This window comes from Papilio polytes, unplaced genomic scaffold, assembly GCF_000836215.1.
Source record: "Papilio polytes unplaced genomic scaffold, Ppol_1.0 DF821400.1, whole genome shotgun sequence".
Classification (NCBI taxonomy): Eukaryota; Metazoa; Arthropoda; class Insecta; order Lepidoptera; family Papilionidae; genus Papilio; species Papilio polytes.
The window spans coordinates 1,070,975-1,090,976 of record NW_013527804.1 but is presented as its reverse complement, the minus strand read 5'-3'; the positions used below and the strand labels follow the sequence as shown (position 1 = coordinate 1,090,976).

Genomic DNA, 20,002 nt, shown 5'->3' with positions numbered 1-20,002 from the left:
CATCTCAGAGGGTTATCAAGAATATTTGTGAGAAGGTTTTCGTAATGTTATCATTACGTGTGTACAGCGCACCTAGCGGGCGTAAACTACACCAACAAATCTGATACTTTTGTCGATTACGTTACAATACGTTTGCGCAACTGTCACGTAAATATTCGAGATAGAACCTCAGATTTGACGAATTGACGTCGATATCATTGACATTTTTACTTATGTTTCCTTCTGTTAACATTTTGTTGGTTGGCATTATAATTATAGTTAATGTTTTTAAAAAACATAAATAATATAAATACATAAACATTATTTCGTACGATTACAATGCTGGATTTTCATTGGCAAAACATTTTTATATCTGTTATCCTATCTGAAAATTTGACAATGGAAACCCACGATTATAACGTTCCGTGAAAGCCTCCCAATACTAAAACTGCCATAATTCGTTAATTTGTCTTAAAATTATTTCCCTTGAGATAACCTAAAAGCAATTTAACTAAATGTGCGTTTGTTTTTAATTATGATATAGGGTTGAAATATTTATAATACCGTCAATAAAATAAATAACTATTAATATTCTATAGTCTTGTATTAAGCTGAATTAGTTAACATATGAATGTAAGGAAGAATTAAAAAATAACTTCATTCTCGCAAACCATTGAGCAAATTGAGCAAAGACAAAACGACTATTTTAACTACAAGCGTTTCACGAAGCCGTTTCATTTATAAAATAAATATTCACTTAATATTATATTACAACAATAAAAACAATTTGTACATCGACAAAAATACAAATCTCGAAATAAACAACTACACATAAATATCCATATAATACTTACATCGAATTATTACCGAAACATTATTTACAACCGATTCTAGTAACACTAGTTTTCTTCTAAATTTAAAAAATACAAATGTCACATGTCCGGCAGCGCCAGAAAAACACCACAACCAAACTGACAGATCGATATCGATTTCGATATTACATCGATTTTAACAACTGATTTCCGATTCACCGACAAATTCCCCGCCATTGCTACCCTGTTTTATTTTCTTTCCATTACCGATGTTAACTTCTCCGTAGTTTTTATTTTTCTTTTTACCGTTACTTCCTGAACTGGATGACGCGTTGTCACTGTCAGCGTATGGCACATCTGTCATCGGACCATTTAGTAAACTGGCAGCAGAACTTGATTGTTTTAATTTACATTTCTCCTCTTTATGTTCAGATTCCTTCGGTAAATCGTGTATTATCGCTTTTTTCGGATCAATCTGTATAGTTTTCGATTCGGAAAATTTATTTGGTGTCACAACATTTATATACGAAGGTACGATGTTCATTGTTGTTAGGTTAACTGAACCACTGTTTTTCTTTAGTGCGTTTAAATTCTGTTCCAATTGTGCCGCATCTAAGCAAAGTGGTTTCGGTTTTGGGACTAATTTAGGCGGTTCTTTAGTCGGCCATGCGTTAATTCTGGGTGGATCAGGTGACGCGACTGGTGCTTTTTTCTTTTCTATTGTTAAATTTTTATTGTTCTTCTCAATTATATTAGCTTCTATCGCTAACGATAGTATATTTTCCGGTGGCTTCGGTGATGTTGGTGTTATACTTATCAACTTGTCAACCTAGAAATATATTATGTTCATAGTACAAGTGTAAAGAAATACAAAAAAATATCGATAGATATATCGCTAATCCAAAGTCACTTTATCTATGGGGTAGTTAACATTTAAATACCAAAGTTAAGAGAAATTGAGGACTCGCAGTCCTTTAGCACACAAATTCATTACATGAACCCTTGTCTTCTAGTCTTGGGTAGTACACGTACGATGTACTAAAAAGTGATGTTACTCGGACATTTGGCACTTTTAGTACAGTATTACATAATATCGGTGTTTGCTTCCTCGTTGTTGGATTTGATTGTATATTTGCTAGATTGAAGCATCCACCTTCGGTAATGAGAATCAAAAGTGGTTTTATCCACTTTATAACTTAAATTTATTTTCGCTAATAACATATGTTTGACCATGCCTAAAATTTGATGTGAAGCTATATGTAACATTCGTTATATTCTATTCATGTTATTGTCTTCTCACAAGTCTGAAGTACTAAGGATACTAAAAGTGTGTACTAGTACGTTTTCCCAATTGTACTAGTACGGTGCGCACTTGCAGATATCCGATTAAGCCCAAGACTATTGTCTTCTGTGTGGTCTTGGTATTGCAAGTTGCGATATTCTAGGGGTTCTATCATTGTTGAATTTGATATTTAATACTCACGGCGGGTCCAGTGTCGGCACTCGGTTTGAGGTCCGCAGAGTTAGTGGACCTCGGCTCGGTGAAGGAAGTCTCCCAGATGACTGGCTTCTCGTCTATTTCTGACGCGCTGTCGTCATCTAAAGACGCTCCTTCGACCGAGCTTAATAATCTGGAAATAAAAATTTTCGGAGTGTAACATAGGCATTTTTTTAATTTCACGCGAACTTAATCGCGAACACCTAGTAAGTAATGAAATTCATCATCATCATCATCTCCTTATCCTACTCCCGTAGGGTCAGCGCGACGGGTTTTTGTCCTCCACATAACTCTATCATACGTCATCTCACTCATCACTCCCTTTTTGATCATGTCACCTTTTATACAATCCATCCATCTCTTTCTAGGTCTACCTCTACCGATGTACCTCCACACTCATAACTAACGTTTTCTTTGTAACATGCGATTCATCCCTCCTCATAACATGCCCATACCATGATAACCTTTTACTCCTTACCTTCTCTACTACTAAGTAATGAAATTGATGATATCATTTGATTAAAAAATCTGCAGATTTGTTGGACAAATGAAATAAGATGTTTAAAATTTACCTGTCAGTAGAATTAGACGGCAGAAACTTTGTGTTTGTCCGCGTCTCTGCGGCGGCGGGCGGGCAGCCAGCAGCGCCGCGCCGACTGCCGCCGCGAGACGCCGTTGGAATGTTGCCATATTCTTGTGATGCTACAAATTGTTAGTTATTTAAGGATAGAGCAAAAGCTCAGTGCAGAGGGTACCGTTGCGTTCCGGAAATCCCGGGACCCTAACATCACACCTAAGGCCGGCCATTTTTATTAAAAAATGATGGATGTTTCTTAGAGTTTGTAGCCTAAACTACTCAACGGATTTCAATGAAATTTGACATAGATGTAAAGTATAGTCTGGAAGAACACATAGGCTACTCACTTTTGGTTTTGTTTGCTGAGTCGCGGGTGAAAGCTAGTAGATAATATTTGCAGTATTAATCCTATGTTATTAGTTATATATGTACCTTTCAGAAGAGGTAGATATTGTGAATCCTCCATTTCTGGCTGGTCCGGCGCTGCCGTCGGCTGTTTGCTATGAGCCGTCTCCGGATCCGTTATGCTATAACAAAATGTCAGTAAACCGTTCTTTGTTGACCCTTCTCAGTGTTGCCAGTGCAATATTTCATTTACTACCAGCAAATAAGCAGAGATTTGCTCAGATTTATGCCAATTGTGGTTGAAAATAAAATAAAGTCATGCAAATTTTTCTATAATTTTATGCTCGCTCAAAAGCTACTAAATTGGTTCTTTTTACTCGCTTTAATTTTTGCAGGCAACCCAGTGTCATAAACAGTCTACTATACTATCTTTATTTTTATTTAGATATCTTTTTAAATTAGTTCTTTAGCAGTTTTAAGGTTTTGAAAACTTATGAATCGGCATGGGTTTGCTAATCATGCATGTTAATGCTTTGTTACTAACAATGGTAATTTTGAAGTAATTGAAAATTAACTATTACTGTGATAAAATAAAAAAGATTTCGGGTTTTTTTTTAAGTATGTGCAGCATTATTGATATAAGTGTGAATAGCATTAGAATGCTACAAAATTACCATGAAGTTACTATGTGCAGCTAGTTGTTGGTATTTAATACGAGGTAAAAAACAGGTCGGACGGCCATTTCGAACCAGGATATCAATGAAATATTAAAAAATCAAAGATGTCAATTTACTTCTAGAACAATAAGCTACCAAAAGTGAAGAACTATCCTTTTGAGGTATTTGATATAATATTCGAAGAAATATCCAGTTCAAATTGATCGTTAGTGGTTACCTGGGGTCGGAAGGCGCGTCCAGCGGCGGCTTGGGCACCAGGTAGTCGGCGGCCGCAGACCGCTGCCAACACCACACACGTCACACCGGCGCCCCGCGCCCGGCAAGGGAGATCGCTACATGGTCTTTTAGCCTATTTATAGCCTGGTCGTCTTTTACCTAAGCTATTTATAACCCGGTCGCCTTTTAGTCGAGCTATTTATAACCCGGTCGTCTTTAAGTCGAACTTTTTATAATCTGGTCGTTTATCTAAGCCATGTCTAGATTTTTATAGCCTGGTTAATTTTTAGTTAAACTTTAGCTCGTTTCTAATTTTTTGAGGGTTACACTCAAACTTTTTATGATCTATATTGTTTGTTATAAAAAGTTTTCGTTACAAATAGTAACTTTAATATTTTTCTTTGATAATATGCATGAGCATGGTTAGACTCAGTTTTTAACTTTTTGGAACAAAATACTAATAAATTTTATTTATGTATTTCAAATGTAAAATAAAGTTGCTATAGTAATGTACAGATTTGTTTCAATTATAAACGACCATGTCTCTGTTTTTATTTTAAATTTTATGACTACCTTTTAAAATATTTTGACTTTTATTCAATAACGCCTATCAATACATTTTATTAACAAGCAAGCGGTCGATATTTTGTTAATCACAACTAAAAGACCATGGGAAACGCATCGTTTTCATTTTATTCGAAGCGATCTCTCCGAGCCATACCACTTATTATCTAAGCGTGCATTTAACAATGAGCTTTGTAAAATATCTGCCACTTGTCAAATGTCATAGACGTTGACATTTGTTTTTTTTACAAAACCCATATAAAGGGACAAAGGTAAAAAGATAAATCTTCGCTATAGCTACTAGGCAAGTAAACACTTAACCTTTAGAAGTATTTTCAATATAAAATGCGAGATTCTTTGAAATGTGCAAGTGAATGATGTAATATTTTCTGTACAATATCTTGTATCTGTCCATGCAAATGGATGTATCATTCCAATGAATCTCTGTCTAACTACAGGGGTTTTCTAAATTAATCTATGCGCCTCATTCAAGGATATAGTTAGAAAATTGAAAAAAAAAATGGTAGGATTTCATGCGAACTCGCAAGCACGGTTTATTTTCACGGATCTAACATCGACAGTATTTATTTGTTTTAATTAAAAAGAACCCAGTTACTTGCTTCTAGTAGCCAGAGCGAAAACATTTTCCAAAAAAAAAAACATGGTTATTAAATTAGTGTTTTCTTTTACAATTATTTATTGTTGAAGGACTTTAAATCACTTTATTAAATGATTTTTTTAATTAAATTTACTTTTTCAATGATTTATTACATTATAATTGTAGGCGTTATTCTAAAATGTAAGGACAAGGAACTCTCGTATTAATACTGCATATTAAAACAACTTGTGCTATATAAGTTAAATAAAAAAAACGATTAATTCCGATCACATTTAAGAAACAATAGATTATTGAATTCTATATTTAAAATTGACAATGTTGCCAGTGTTAAAATCAAACCTACTAAAAAGTAACATTTTTAGTATAACGCCTGTAAACACTGGAAACACCTGTATATTGTTTTCTCTGTTATGACAGAGATAGCAATATTGCGCGGATGTTTACCTGCGAGGCGCTGTCGTCGTTCACTTGCACATCTGCGGCCGGGACCAGCAGCGAGCGCAGTACCGGTATAGGCGCGCTCACTATTTCTGGATCCTGTACAAATATATTCAAAGATATACGACACATGCATATGACTAACACACGAGTAGTTTTGTCTGAACAGTCCAATCTACATCTATTATCTATACATATAATAAAATTGAAGTGTCTATTTGTAATAAAAAAAAGAAAAAATCCAAATTTTGGGAAGATAATGTATGTGTGTTGCTGATAACGAAAGTCGCATTTAAAAAAAATTGTCTGTCTGTGTGTCCGCAAGCCGCGTTTGTTCCGGGTAATCTCCGAAACGGCTGGGCCGATTTTGACGGGACTTTCACTGGAGGGTAGCTGACATAGACAGGCATGTTATAAGCTACATTTTTTTGTATTCCTCGCTGTCAAAATGGCGACCGGAGCGCTATCTCTGAAACGGGTGGACCGATTTAGACGGCACTTTGACTGAAAGATATCTGGTAGAAGGTAGACGCGGGAATGTGATAGATGACTTTTTTTAATACGCGCTAACGAAGTTTGCGGGCGACAGCTCGTCGTAAATAAATCTAATTGGGGATTATTCAGTTCTCAGTTTTGTCTCTGCACTTTGGATTAGGCGGGGTTTGTTTAATAGCATAACAAGAGTCATTTTGTATATACCGCGTATTTGCACTACTATATATAAGTATGACTATGGCCTAGTCACCCTATATTAGGGTAGGCTCCGAGCCCCTCGGTGGGGACGTATAGTGAGCTGGTGATGTGATATTAAGTATGAGTACTAAAGGTGTTACTAAAACCAAATCTCATAGACATAACAAAAAGATAATCTTACTAATATTATAAACTAGCTGTTCCCATGCGACTTCAGCCGCATTAAATTATTAAAATTTCATTTCACTGTTTACATGTGTCAAATTATGAATTACAAATGTCAAAATGACATGACATGTCAAACCATGGCAACCTTGCTTCCTTAATGTTGGCAACAACTTATAGTCTCTTTCCTACATTAGGGTTTTTGTTCAAAATATTTACCCCTAAGTTTAAGAGCGTGAAAATATATAGCCTAAAGCGTGACGTAAGTGTAGGGCTTTTTATTAAAAAGAGAGTTATTCAAAAAAAATGCTGTAATTACTGACATCTTAGGTAACAAAGAAGTGTGTGTTTACGCTTTATTTTCATAGTATAGATAAGAAAGTTTGGATGGATGTTTGTTAGAGTGTGTAGCCTAAACGGCTGAACAGATTTCGATGAAATTTGGTATAGATGTAGAGGATAGTCTAGAAGAAAACATAGGCTACCTAAATTGTTTTTTGTTTGTAAAAGTGTTATTTATAAACTTACTTGCAAGAACCGCTGCAGTCTATCAAACATTTGTGCGAAAGCCGGTCTCTCTACAGGGTTAGGGTTCCAGCATTCGCACATTAGTCGATAAATCTCTTGAGGACATCCTGAAATAAACATTACATAAATGTATAACAATAGTACAAGGAAACATAGGATATATTAAAAAATACAGACTTAATAAAAAAATATTTTTTATAAGCAAAGTATGTGTAATATTGAGGTTTTTTTTAAACAATAAATGAAAAAAATACATTACAAATTACAATATCTAATGTTTATTAAAACAATTCTCACAATAACAACATTTAAATTTTGTTATTGCTTACTGAAATATCAGACCATAGGTTCCCAAACTTATTTCGTCTAACAACAAATTTAAAATACATTTATTTTGTACCACCAATTTTTTTTTATCTTGAATTTTTTTTTAGTCAATATATATGTAGGATTGGAATATAAAACGATAGACGATGGTGTGAAACGGAACGGATGTGCGGGGAAAGAAGTGAGAGGAGAGTTTTGACAGATGACAGATCGGAAAGTAAGACGACTGGTGTGTGCGTGACCTTAAAGTGTTAATTATTATAATAAAGGAAATAAATACATAAATACGAAGAATCAGACTTTCATTAGAAGCTAAACAAAAAGAGTCCCGCATATATTAGTCTCGGCTGGGGTTTAAAAGAGTCTCTTTTTTACTAGAGAGAATAATAACAATGCTTTACAATATAAATAAGAGTATATTTTATAAAAAAAAATTAACAATAATCAACAGCGACAGTCAATTTTTTGAGCCTCTTACTATCTAAGGGTCCAGCGCCTGCAGAAGGCGTTATTACCTTAGAAAAAACTTAGACCATTGATTAGGAGATATTTGATTACTTTTATTTTGTAATTTATTTAACACTAATAGTACTTACCATAAGGCTTCTCCAGCCTTCCACCACCAGAGACCATCTCCATAACCTCTCTGTTGGTGCACCCTGTATACGGCATCATGCCCAGAGAGAACACCTCCCAGAGTAGAACGCCGAACGACCTGTGTATAGGGTTCCCCAAATTATGTCAACAAAGAAATATAAATTCCTAGGTGTAAAGAGTACAATGTACAGTATACACGAATCACTAAAACCTCGCAATCTAATAATCACTATATGTTATGTTACCCCTCCTCTCACCCCTAGAGAGTCGTAAATTGTAAAATAACTATGTACGAGTATTTACTCGAATTCAAAAACTACAGTACCTAAAATTCCTAAAGCACCACATACATAACTTAAAGAACTGTAAGTTCTTTATTAATAAAATCGGATCACATGTATTTTTGGAATAAAGAAGTATTCATACTACCCCCCTCTTTATCATAGATCATTGATCTCCCCGTCTAGTTCTTCGGTCTCCCCCTCTAGATCATTGGTCTCCCCCCTAGATCATCGATCCCCCTGTATAAAGACATGATCTATCATCTCTCCTTCCTAGATTATCGATCTCCCCCCTAGATCATCGATCCCCCTCTATAGAGACATGATCTATCATCTCTTCTCCCTAGATCATCGATCCCCCTCTCTAGAAACATGATCTATCATATCTCCTCCCTAGATTATCGATCTCCCCCCTAGATCTAGATCATTAGTCTCCCCGTCTAGTTCTTTGGTCTCCCCCAAAATCATCAATCCCCTCTAGTCCATCGACCTCCCCCTTTGATCATCGGTTCCCTCTAGATCGTCTAGCAACGACAATGGTTCTAGAACACAAATTACCTTATACTTACCAGACATCAGTTTTGATAGTAAATACTCCATCAATATACGCTTCTGGTGGCATCCATTTAATAGGTAGCATGGCTTTCCCCCCCTTTTTGTAGTATTCAGCGCGGTACACGTCACGAGCCATGCCGAAGTCGGCTATCTTTACAACGCGGCCTGGACCTCGGGATGTTAGCAAACAATTCCTTGCTGCTATGTCCCTGGTAATAAATATATATAGATATATGTATAGAAATAAAACTAGATTTCACCCGCGACTTCGATCGCGTGAAATGATATCAATGACAAATATCGAGTTCCGTTCAGTTAATGATACAAACTCCTAACATCCTAATCTTTGGCATTTATAATCATACTAATATTATAAATGCGGAAGTTTAGATGGATGGATGTTTGTTAAAGTTTGTACCCAAAACGGCAGAACGGATTTGGATGAAATTTGGTATTGATGTAGAGGATAGTGTGGAAGAACACATAGGCTAATCACTTTTGTTTATTTAAAATTCCACGCAGGCGGAGTCACGGGCGAAAGTTAGTTTATAATATTAGTAAGATGTTTGGATGGATGGATGTTTAAAGTTTATAGCCTAAACTGCTGAACGGATCTCGATGATTGTCAGATGTAAACAATTCTGGAAGAACACATGTTACTTTTGATCGCGGATAATTACGGTTCCTGTGGGATACACTTTAATTGTTCATGTTTACTCTATAATTCCGCCATCAATATAACCCATGGGATACTTTCATACTTAAAAAATGTCAGATTCCCGTGGGATAAACAGTTCTTAAGACTAGCCGGATGAAGTCTAGTACATATTTGAGCAGATTGTCGCGGGCTCAGTGGTTACTTGACTTATAATCTGGTCCTGGGTTAGAATTTTATCAGTTTAAAAGACGATCTCTAAATGAAATTTGTGATATAAATGGATATTAGTCTTTAGCATATAAAAAACTTACCTATGTATAAATCTCAAGCCTTCTAAATACCGGGAACCTTTACAAACGTCCAAAGAACATAGTATAAGATCCTTCATAGTGAGCGCACTCGCTCGCTCCGGTTTGGGACGACTCTCTCGTAAGAAATTCTTCAAATCCCCTCCAGCGAGTAACTCTAGGACTATGAACCTACAAACAATTATTACAAGGTTTAAAAGCTATTTTAGACTTAAAGGACTCTAGTAGACCAGGCCATTATAGATAGACTAGCTGATCTCGTGCAGCTTCATCCGCGTGAAATTATAAAAACTTCATTTGATTGTTGACATTTGTCTAATTCTCAATTGCAAATGCCAAAATTACTGTCACCATATCCTTGCTTCCTTAATGTTGGCAGCTTGTAGTTTATGGTCCCTTTCGCACTTTAAGGTTTTTTACAATTTATTAACCCCCAAAGTTTTGATGACATATTTTTTTACGCGTTCGTCTTTTTGTTTTTAGTAAATAAATTTAAAATAGATATTGTGTTTTCTAGTTTTTGTAAGTGTTGTAATGTTTTAAATAGATTAAGGACCTCTCCCAGTATTGGCTGATAGATGCTCAGATAGTTTAAAAATGACAATCAGATAAGGTAACAACATCCAATATTTCCATCACAAATACACGTTCGATTGTTATCAGACATATTATAATTTAGTGGAACAGGCACTTATTTTATTATTATTAAATTTCTACGGCCGATGATAATAGAATTCTATTTAGCTTACCTAGGATGTCTATCAAAGCAAACACCAATCAGATGTACCACATTGGGATGGTTGAATTTCGCCATAATCGCTGCTTCCATAAGAAAATCACTCTCCGCTTGTCCAGTTGATAATTCTGGTAAAGTTTTAACAGCGACTGGCATCTCCACTGTGTCTCCAGTACGATGTCTATACAGACCTTGATAAACTTCACCAAACGCACCTTGACCTAACGCCCTGGAAAACAAAACAAACCTATCTGTATAGATATTTTATGCTAGCTTTTGACCGCGACTTCGCATGCATCAAATTAAAAAAAACAGTCTATGTTATTCATAGATAAATCACCTTTCTAATGGTGAAAGAGTTTTCAAATCGGCCCAGTAGTTTTTGAGTTATTTCAATACATACACAAAATACAAATCCTTCCTATTTATAATCTACGAAATCATGAATATCTTTTGATATTTGATTATAATAGGTGAACAGACACTCCAATTTAATTATATGTATAAAGAAATAAATCGTTTAACACCATGAAGAGACAAAAAATCGAATCATAACATATTGTAACCCTAAAGTGTAACTTGACACTTACTTGACAAGTTTCAAGCTCTCCCTGGAGACCTTTGGTAGACCTCTGACATCCATCCCTCGCGGCATCACACCCTCGCTGCCGTAATGAGGGTTGAAATTCATAAAGTTTTCATTCCCTCCAGGAGCTTGTCTAAGTCGATGAAGTTGAACGTCTTGGTCCAGAATACGCTTCTGAGATAATGCAGCTTGTCTATTATGCTGGTATCTAGCATCTATGGAGGAAACTTTTATTGAAAAACTAGCTTTCGCCCGCGACTCCATACGCGTGGAGTTAAAGAAAAGTAGCCTTAAAGACTGGCTATGTCAAATTTCATCAGGATACGTTCAGTCGTTTGCTACAAACTAACAAATATCCATCGAAACTTTCGCATATATAATATTAGTAAGATGTTACAGATAACGTAGCTTTTTAATGGTGTAAGATTTATAGTTTGTCTAAATAAGATTAGTTTGATAAATGACGCATATGAAGTATCGAATTCAATTTGTATGAAGACAAATGCCATACTTAATAGACGGGTACCGTAGTGACGAAACACGCAGAGAACAATTTTGAACTATCGATATTCGGTTTAATAATTATCAAACTTAACTAAAATTATTATTTTCTTATTATCTAATTTATAGGATAATTCTAGTATTGATTATAGTGTAGAGAATTTAGCGATGACAGAAATAATAGCGAAATCCAATTCGATTACATACAGCTGTAGTAGTAATAAATAATTATTTACTCTAATTATTTGTAATGGTTCTGCAGGTCATTATTAATTTGAGAAAACAGTGTTTTTTAAACCATAAGTTATAACTATGAATCTATAAATTTCAACTTCTATAAGAATAAAATCGGTAAGATTCATGCCTTTTTTTAAAACATAAGGTGGCAAACAAGGAAGCGGCCACCTGATTCCGCCAAAATGGCGAAGCGACCGCTGCCCATAGACATCCGCAATTGCAGATGCGTTGCCTTCACTTATCCAACGGAGGAGGAGAGGAACATAAAGAGGATATTTCCCCTTCCCATGCATTTCCTCCACCGTCAAATCCACTTCCCGTTGCCATCCTCTCCTTTAATAAAAAGGTGGCAAAGAGAAAAGGGACTTAAATGAGGCCTCCCTGATTTACACAACCCATCCCTACTAAATTGTCAAACTAATCTATCTTATTACCTAGTCTTTGTGTATGTATAACGAGGTGTTGCCCGCGACTTCGTCCGCGTGGTATTAGAAAACATACGAACTATATAAATAACAATAAGCTACGTATCCCTCGAGAACCGAACATTTCTTTGGGATGAAGCTTATCCCATGTGTACTCCAGACTTTGTTTTATATCTGTGCCAAATTTCAATACGAAATGTTGAACCGTTGCAGAATGATCGAGTAAACATTAAAAACTAAATTAATGAATCTCACGGGAACCGTGATTATTCCCGGGATAAAAAGTAGCCTATGTGTTCTTCCCAACTATACTCTAAACCTGTGCCAAATATAATAAGATGTGTATGTATGTATGTATGTATGTATGTATGTATGTATGTATGTATGTATGTATGTATGTATGTATGTATGTATGTAGACTTACACATTAATAGACAGGCGCCGACGATGAAGCCTAGTACAATTATGGTAATAAAGCCTATCACCGAAAGCGTTTTCCAATGTTGTTCCGGCGGCGCTCCCACTACGAAATAAATTCAACAATATTAATTTTTTAATATAATAAACCGTATATTAATCTGTTCTATGATTGCTCGCGATTTCCTTTACGTGATATTAAAAAAAAATAACACATATAGACGAATAGAGTACCTCCTTCTTTTGGGAAGTCGGGCAAAGGTTACCTTTCTAATGGTGAAAGAGTTATTCATATTAGCCCAGTAGTTTTTGAGTTATTTCAATACAAAAACACAAATCTTTACTCTTCATAATATTGCTAGCTGTTGCTCACGAGTTTGTCCGCGTGAAATGAGAAATATAGCCTATGTTATTCACAGATAAATTACCTTTCTAACGTTGAATTATTTTTTTAAATTGGCTCAGTAGTTTTTGAGTTATTTCAATGCCTTACAGATTTACAGTTTACTGATGCCTTAATCGACGGATGAGACGCACATAAAGAGGATATTTCCACTTCCTATGCGTCTCCTTTGTCAAATACATCTCATCTGTCCTCTTAAGAAAGGAAAAAACAAATTAATTTATTGACTTACATATACACTTGGTTGGGTCATTTTTGTCATAACTCCAATCCACCGGACAGTAACATGTCACCTCGCTGCGATACTCGTTCAAAGCGATACAACGATACGCGCAACCGCATTTCTGGTGACGAATTAGTGTGTTTTAGTTGTATTTCTTCATTTTTTTATAAGAGAAGGAGGCAAATGTGGGAAAACAGAGGACACCAGAAGAAAAACATATGCGTTGCCAGGCTTTGAGGGAATGATAGGCTCGCTTCTTGAAGGACCCCAAGTCGTAGTTTTTAAATACCGCCGAGGACAGACCTTTCCACAACGCTGCTGTGCGGAAAATGTGGAATGCGCTTCATAGTAATAGCCGAAATGGAAAGCGGTCGCTGCCCATAAACATCCGCAATTGCAGATACGTTGCCTACCCTTCATTGATGGAGGAGACGCACATAAAGAGGACATTTCCCCTTCCTTCGCGTCTTCTCCACCGTCAAATCCACTTTTCCTTCCAATCCATCCCTCTTAAGAAAAGGGTGGAAAGGGAAAGAGTTTAAAATTAAGCCTCCGGCACCACACTCATCAGAATGTACGCGGAATTGCTTCCACTTCACGTCTGTTTTCTCTGTGGTCGTGGTATTGGTGGGGGCGAGCCGACCCTAGAGTGCGAAGATGTTAAAACAGGCTCTACCACTGTTAAACTGTGTGTGTGTGTGACTCACATGTGCAGCAGGCAGCACCAGCACCTCTCCCGGTCCTGTCCGGGGCGCGGAGGTGACGCGCGTGTAGCCGCGCACACTACGGGCAGGGTCCACGTAGGACCAGCCGCCGCCCCCGTGCTCGCCTTCACCCTCGTTAGTATTACCACCTGGATGACACTTAGTGTTTACTACCTATGCCCATACCGCATAATGTTACTGTATTTTATTATTGCCATTTGTGATGACAAAGAAGACTCTTTATATTGGCTGAAAATTGTCTCTTTTCCGCTTGAAGATTTTGTTTAATTTACTTACCCTAAAGATTAATAGCGTGAAACGATAGAAGTACGATATGCCGTCTAATATTTCACATCAGTATCTCTCTCGAAACACTTTAAACAAGTGACTAATGGAGTAGTTAAGTTGGAAAGGTACACCAATTGTATGTTCAAAGTACACAACCAAATTAAATATACTGTAGACAAAAAATACAAAATGTAGAAGAACATACAGATGACAAGCGTATACAGCGCTCAAAATATTTTTTTTAATATAACACGAGCTGTCGCCCGCAAATTTCGTTAGTGCGGATTAAAAATAAGTCATCTATCACATTCCCGCGTGCATCTACCTTCTACCAGGTATCTTCAAGTCTCCAGTCAAAGTCCCGTCCAAATCAGTCCACCCGTTTTAGAGATAGCGCTCCGGTCTCCATTTTGACAGCGCGAAATTAAAAAACTGTAGCCTATAATATGCCTATAATAGTCCCGTTAAAATTATCCTAGCCGTTTTGGAGATTACCCAGAACAAACGCGGCTTGCGGACAGACAGACAGATAAAACATTTTTTAGCAGCACCGCAAATATATCATCTTCCCTGAAATCTGCAGATTATCTCTTGACATTACAAACAGACACTCCAATTTTATTATATGTATAGATAGATAAACATTGAATAAAAATGTGCAGTTCATAGCTATTCTGCGGTTTCCTTAAACATTTACAAGTACTACTAAAATACTAACCTAGCCATCCGCCACCACCACCACCTCGTCGGCAACCACCGCCGCCCCCGCCGAAGCCGCCGTGCGCACCCCCAGAGCACGCCATCCCGCCCACCGCGCCCTCGGGCAGCGCCCCGCCGCGAGACACCTCGTGCCCCGGCGTGCTGGGGCCCAGCCGCGACACCCAGCCCCCGCCCGCCCCTGCACCCCGCAACACACACTCACTTACAAGAAAACAGGAACACCTACTTTATAAGTACAATCGCGGAAATCCGCGGTGTTCCACTTTGGGAAAAACTAGCTGTTCCCATACGACTTCACCCACAAAAAAATTAAAAACTACATTATATTGTTCACATTTGTCAAATTATCAATTGCAAATTTCAAAATGACATGACATGATGTCAAGCAACCTTACTTCCTTGATGTTGGCAACAACTTATGGTCTCTTTCCCACATTAGGGTTTTTATCCAAAATATTTACCCCTAAGTTTAACGGCGTGAAAATATATAGCCTAAAGCGTGACGGAAGTGTAGGGCTTTTTATTAAAAAAAGGGTTATTCGAAAATATGCTGTGATTGATGACATCTTAGGCAACAAAGAAGTGTGTGTTTACGCTTTATTATAATAGTATAGAAGTATATATAACCCTTTCTACAAATAACTAATTGGATAAAAATGCAATAAAACAAGATAGTAACATAGCCTATGTTACTCAGTGATAACATAGCTTTTTGAAATCGGTCCAGTAGTTTTTGATTTATTTAAATACATACAAAATCCACAAAATACAAATCTTTCCTCTTTACAATATCAGTTAAATTAGCTGTTGCTCGCGACTTCGCACGTGTGAAATTAATATGCAATACAAAGTATAGCCTATGTTACTCACAGATAGTCATTTGTAATGGTGAAATAATTTTTAAAATCGTCCCAGTAGTTTTTGAATTATTTCATTAGAATCAAATAAAGTTTTCCTCTTTATAATATTAGTATAGACAAGCTGTTACTCGCCACTTCGCTTGCGTGAAATTAAAAAATATATCCTATGTTACTCACAGATAAATTACTTTCCAACAGTGAAAGAAATCAGCCCAGTAGTTTTTGAGTTATTTCAATACATACAAAAATACAAATCTTTCCTCTATATAACATTAGTATAAGTATATGATAGATTAGCATAGATTTAAATATCTTTAAAGACACACGTTAACTGTTTGACTGCTAATACTTACCAGAAGTCTTCCCCGGTGGTCCGTACATATAACCTGACTCGGGAGTGGAGTTTGTACGTCCCTTAGCGTGCTGAGAGCCGTCGTCATGAAACACGCCAACACTCAGCCCGCCGCCGCCGCCAGCGATCAGCAAAGGATATAATTTTTTTTCTTTGTCAATCTATATAAATAAACGTCTTTATTTGATATACCTTTCCGAATCAGAGGGGACTCATTTTTGACTAAACTATCGCACAATGCGATTTTCTAGTCTCGCAATCAACTGTTCAGTTGCACAACTAAAAATCGAGTAATGCACCTCCTCATAAGCTCATAGGAATCAAAACTTGAAACAGTTGTGCGATAGTTTGGTTGAAGATTGCACGCTCTAAGATTTGCTGGAAATCGTTCTAAAGAGTTTTAGATAATCGCTTTCTAGTCAAACAATTAAAAGACAAACAATTACTAATTTTATGTTTTTTAGCATTGTTTATTAGACTAGTTGTTTCACGCGACTTCGTCCGCGTTATATTAGAAATAATAAGCCCATATTACTCACAGATAAAATACCTTTCTAACGGTGGAAGAATATTTAATATCAACCCAGTAGTTTTTGAGTTACAATACATATGAAAATTCAAAAATACAATTCTTTCCTAAACAATAGTATAGATATAGATATAGATAGAATTGCCTTTAAATCTTAAAATCCATCAGATGTACCGCATTCCAGAAAGAGGAAAAGGTTCAAAATAAACAGGGTTTAAAACCTTAATATATTAGTGATGTTTTTTATGTTTTTAAACAATTAATATAATTCTTCTAGGGAAACATTCTACTAGGGAACTCGCCAGGAATACGCGCGAATAACCAATCCTTCAAATGACATTGACAGCTGTCAGCTAGGGACGGACGTTTATGCCGTAAATCTAGTGTTGCGCCAATTCTACAGCACGGTACTAATTTTCTTCTAAACAATATCGAGTAAAGTACTTACCACAAAAACGTACGTTGCACCTCCTCCTCCTCCTCCGCCGTCGTTCACCTGCGTGTTGCGGACTTCGTGCGTCTTGCTTGTGTATATTTGTTGTGTTTCGTTCCTTCTAGAACATTCTTGAGACTCCTGCGCCGACAGAGTCTAGAAGATACGATTATGTCGAACTTAAAATAATGTATGTTAAATATTGTAAAAGACTATAACTTCTTCCTTCTTGACTATCTCTACTTAATTTAAAAACTAGTTGCTTGTGACTTCGTCTACGTGGAATTTAAAAAAAAACATTGTAAAATATAGCCTATGTTACTCACAGATAAATTACCTTTCTAACGGTGAAAGAATTTTTAAAATCGACCAGGTAGTTTTTGAGCTTATTCATTACAAACAAAGACACAACGTTTTCCTCTTCATAATATTAGTATAAGATGAAAAAATATAGCCTATGTTACTCACAGATAAATTACCTTTCTAACGGTGAATGAATATTTTAAATTGCCCCAGTAGTTTTTGAGCCTATCCATTACAATCAAAGTTTTCCTCTTTATAACATTAGTATAGATTTCTTTTACCAAATCATATAGCGTTGTCTCACCTTCTTACAAGCGTTAAGTCCCGGCTGTCCCACAAGTACGTAAAGTATTTCTCCAAGATGCAACTCGAAGAGTGCCCTCGCTTGTGCGCCGTGAGACACGCCCGCCCACGCCGAGCCCAGCCCGCCCGACCCGCCCGTGGCTATTATACTGGCGGGGAAAGGGTTAACTATCAACAAATATACTAGAATAAAAGAAAAAGTTGCATTTAATGTGTTAAAGATTGGTATAGAGAGCGGAAGACCAGGGGTTCTTGCATTTTTTTAAATCATACTAATCATACTAATATTATAAATGCGAAAGTTTAGATAGATGGATATTTGTTAGAGTTTGTAGCCTAAACGGCTGAACGGATTTCAATGAATTTTTGTATAGATGTAGAGGATAGCCTGGAAGAACAATTGGCAACTCACTTTTGTTGTTTTTATATCATGCGGACGGACTCTTGGGCGAAAGCTAGTGGTTTAATACATTTCAGTAAGCAAAAACTTTCGTTATGAGTTACTAGTTTTCGCTCACGACTTCGTCCGTAAACACAAAAAACAAAACTGAATATCCTATGTGTCGTTCGAGACTATGCTCTATATCTATGCCAAAATTTCATTGAGATACGTTCAGCAGTTTAGGCTACAAACTCTAACAAACATCCATCTAAACTTTGCATTTATTAATTAAGTAAGATTGTTATGTCTTAAAAGAGATGTATTATATAAAAGGTGAAGATCAAGAAGGGAGACACTGACGGCGGAAGATTAAACACATTCGACTAAACAATCGTACTGTGCGTTTGTCGATTGTTTCGCAGTCAACTGTTTAGTTGCACAACTTAACATCGAGTATTGTCCTCCATATAAGCTCATAGGAATCAAAGCAAGAAACAATTGTGCGATAGTTTAGTCAAAAGGGTAGGCTCTGAGGGAAAAAAAGTCAAAGGTGAAAGAAGTGAAAGAAAGAAGGAAAAGAAGTCAAAGTTGAAAGAAGTGAAGGCAATAAGGGAGAAAAGTCAAAGGTGTGTGCTCTAAGGGAGAAGAAGTTAAAAGTGTGTGCTCTAATGGAGAAGAAGTCAAATTTGTGGGCTCTAATGGAAAAGAAGTCAAAGCTGTGGGCTCTAAGAGAGAAGAAGTTAAAGGTGTGGGCTCTAAGAGAGAAGAAGTTAAAGGTGTGAGCTGTAAGGGAGAAGAAAGGCGGTGATACTTACGTATAAAATCCCTCGGTGGGTATATGCCATGTCTGTATGCCTTGGTAAGGTGGATCCGGTACAACCGTCACAGACAATTCAGTACCGTTATACGCCATATCACACATTGTCTGGTTGGGACCGTATCTACCAGTCGCACCGCACGTCGTGAAACGGTAGTCTGTGTGAAAAAAACCTTGGTTTATTACCCTTTTCTTATAAAAGAAGGTAAACAAGAACTTCAAATTATTAACAGCACCTATGGACTTTAGACAAATGCTAGTTTTTTAATGAAAGCGAAGCGACCTCTGCCCATAATTATGCAATTATAGATGCGTTGCCCTTAATAGAAGGAGAAGACGCACATAAAGAGGATATTTCCCTTTCCTATGCGTCTCCACGGTCAAAGCTATTTTCCATTCCCGTCTTTTCTTTATAAGAAAATAGTGGATAAGAGATTAAAATTAGGCAGTCATGAGACTGTAGGTGGAATTGATCCCTCTTCACGCCTGTCGTCTGTGTAGTCGTTGTATTGCTTTGGACGAGCTGGCCCTATAGTTTGAAGAAATTAAGTTGTTAGTAAAAAGTCAAGTTCCTTCGTAACTTACAAGGAATGTCTTCGAAGTCTGGATGTGGTTCGGTCTTCTCTTCGTATGTTGGATCATAGTAATTGTAATCTCCAAGTTCTTCCGGGTCTATGTTCAGACCGAAACACTCTGGAGCCATCGAGAAATCATCGATAGCTGAATCTGAGTATATCCTCATGCCCATTCGAGTCTTGAATTGAAGGAAGTATCTAGAAAAATACATTATTAGTTTTTTCACTGTTAAATACTAATTCTACATCATCAGAATCACTTATCTATCATACTAATATTATAAACTAGCTTTTGCTTGCGGTTCCGTCCGCGCGGAATTAAAAAAAAACTGAGTAGCCTATGTGTTCTTCCAGACTATCCTCTACATCTA

The 20,002-nt window shown here is 36.7% G+C and overlaps 1 protein-coding gene across 1 annotated transcript in view; it reads right to left on the bottom strand.

Annotated features, from left to right (window-relative positions):
- Window positions 1–464: 464 nt before the first annotated feature.
- LOC106108690 (ALK tyrosine kinase receptor-like) overlaps window positions 465–20,002 on the bottom strand; it is a 37,362-nt gene continuing 17,824 nt past the window's right edge. Inside the window, exons 9-29 of the mRNA XM_013289949.1 lie at window positions 19,642–19,829; window positions 19,055–19,214; window positions 17,859–18,006; window positions 17,267–17,407; window positions 16,291–16,450; window positions 15,076–15,255; window positions 14,073–14,218; window positions 13,375–13,486; window positions 12,747–12,845; window positions 11,164–11,374; window positions 10,587–10,802; window positions 9,841–10,008; window positions 8,886–9,080; window positions 8,035–8,153; window positions 7,112–7,218; window positions 5,732–5,824; window positions 4,106–4,167; window positions 3,299–3,393; window positions 2,862–2,991; window positions 2,275–2,422; window positions 465–1,620 (exon numbers count right to left, since the gene is read on the bottom strand). Coding sequence (XP_013145403.1) covers window positions 988–1,620; window positions 2,275–2,422; window positions 2,862–2,991; window positions 3,299–3,393; window positions 4,106–4,167; window positions 5,732–5,824; window positions 7,112–7,218; window positions 8,035–8,153; window positions 8,886–9,080; window positions 9,841–10,008; window positions 10,587–10,802; window positions 11,164–11,374; window positions 12,747–12,845; window positions 13,375–13,486; window positions 14,073–14,218; window positions 15,076–15,255; window positions 16,291–16,450; window positions 17,267–17,407; window positions 17,859–18,006; window positions 19,055–19,214; window positions 19,642–19,829 — 3,511 coding nt within the window. The 3' untranslated portion in view covers window positions 465–987. The remainder of the gene's footprint in view (window positions 1,621–2,274; window positions 2,423–2,861; window positions 2,992–3,298; window positions 3,394–4,105; window positions 4,168–5,731; window positions 5,825–7,111; window positions 7,219–8,034; window positions 8,154–8,885; window positions 9,081–9,840; window positions 10,009–10,586; window positions 10,803–11,163; window positions 11,375–12,746; window positions 12,846–13,374; window positions 13,487–14,072; window positions 14,219–15,075; window positions 15,256–16,290; window positions 16,451–17,266; window positions 17,408–17,858; window positions 18,007–19,054; window positions 19,215–19,641; window positions 19,830–20,002) is intronic.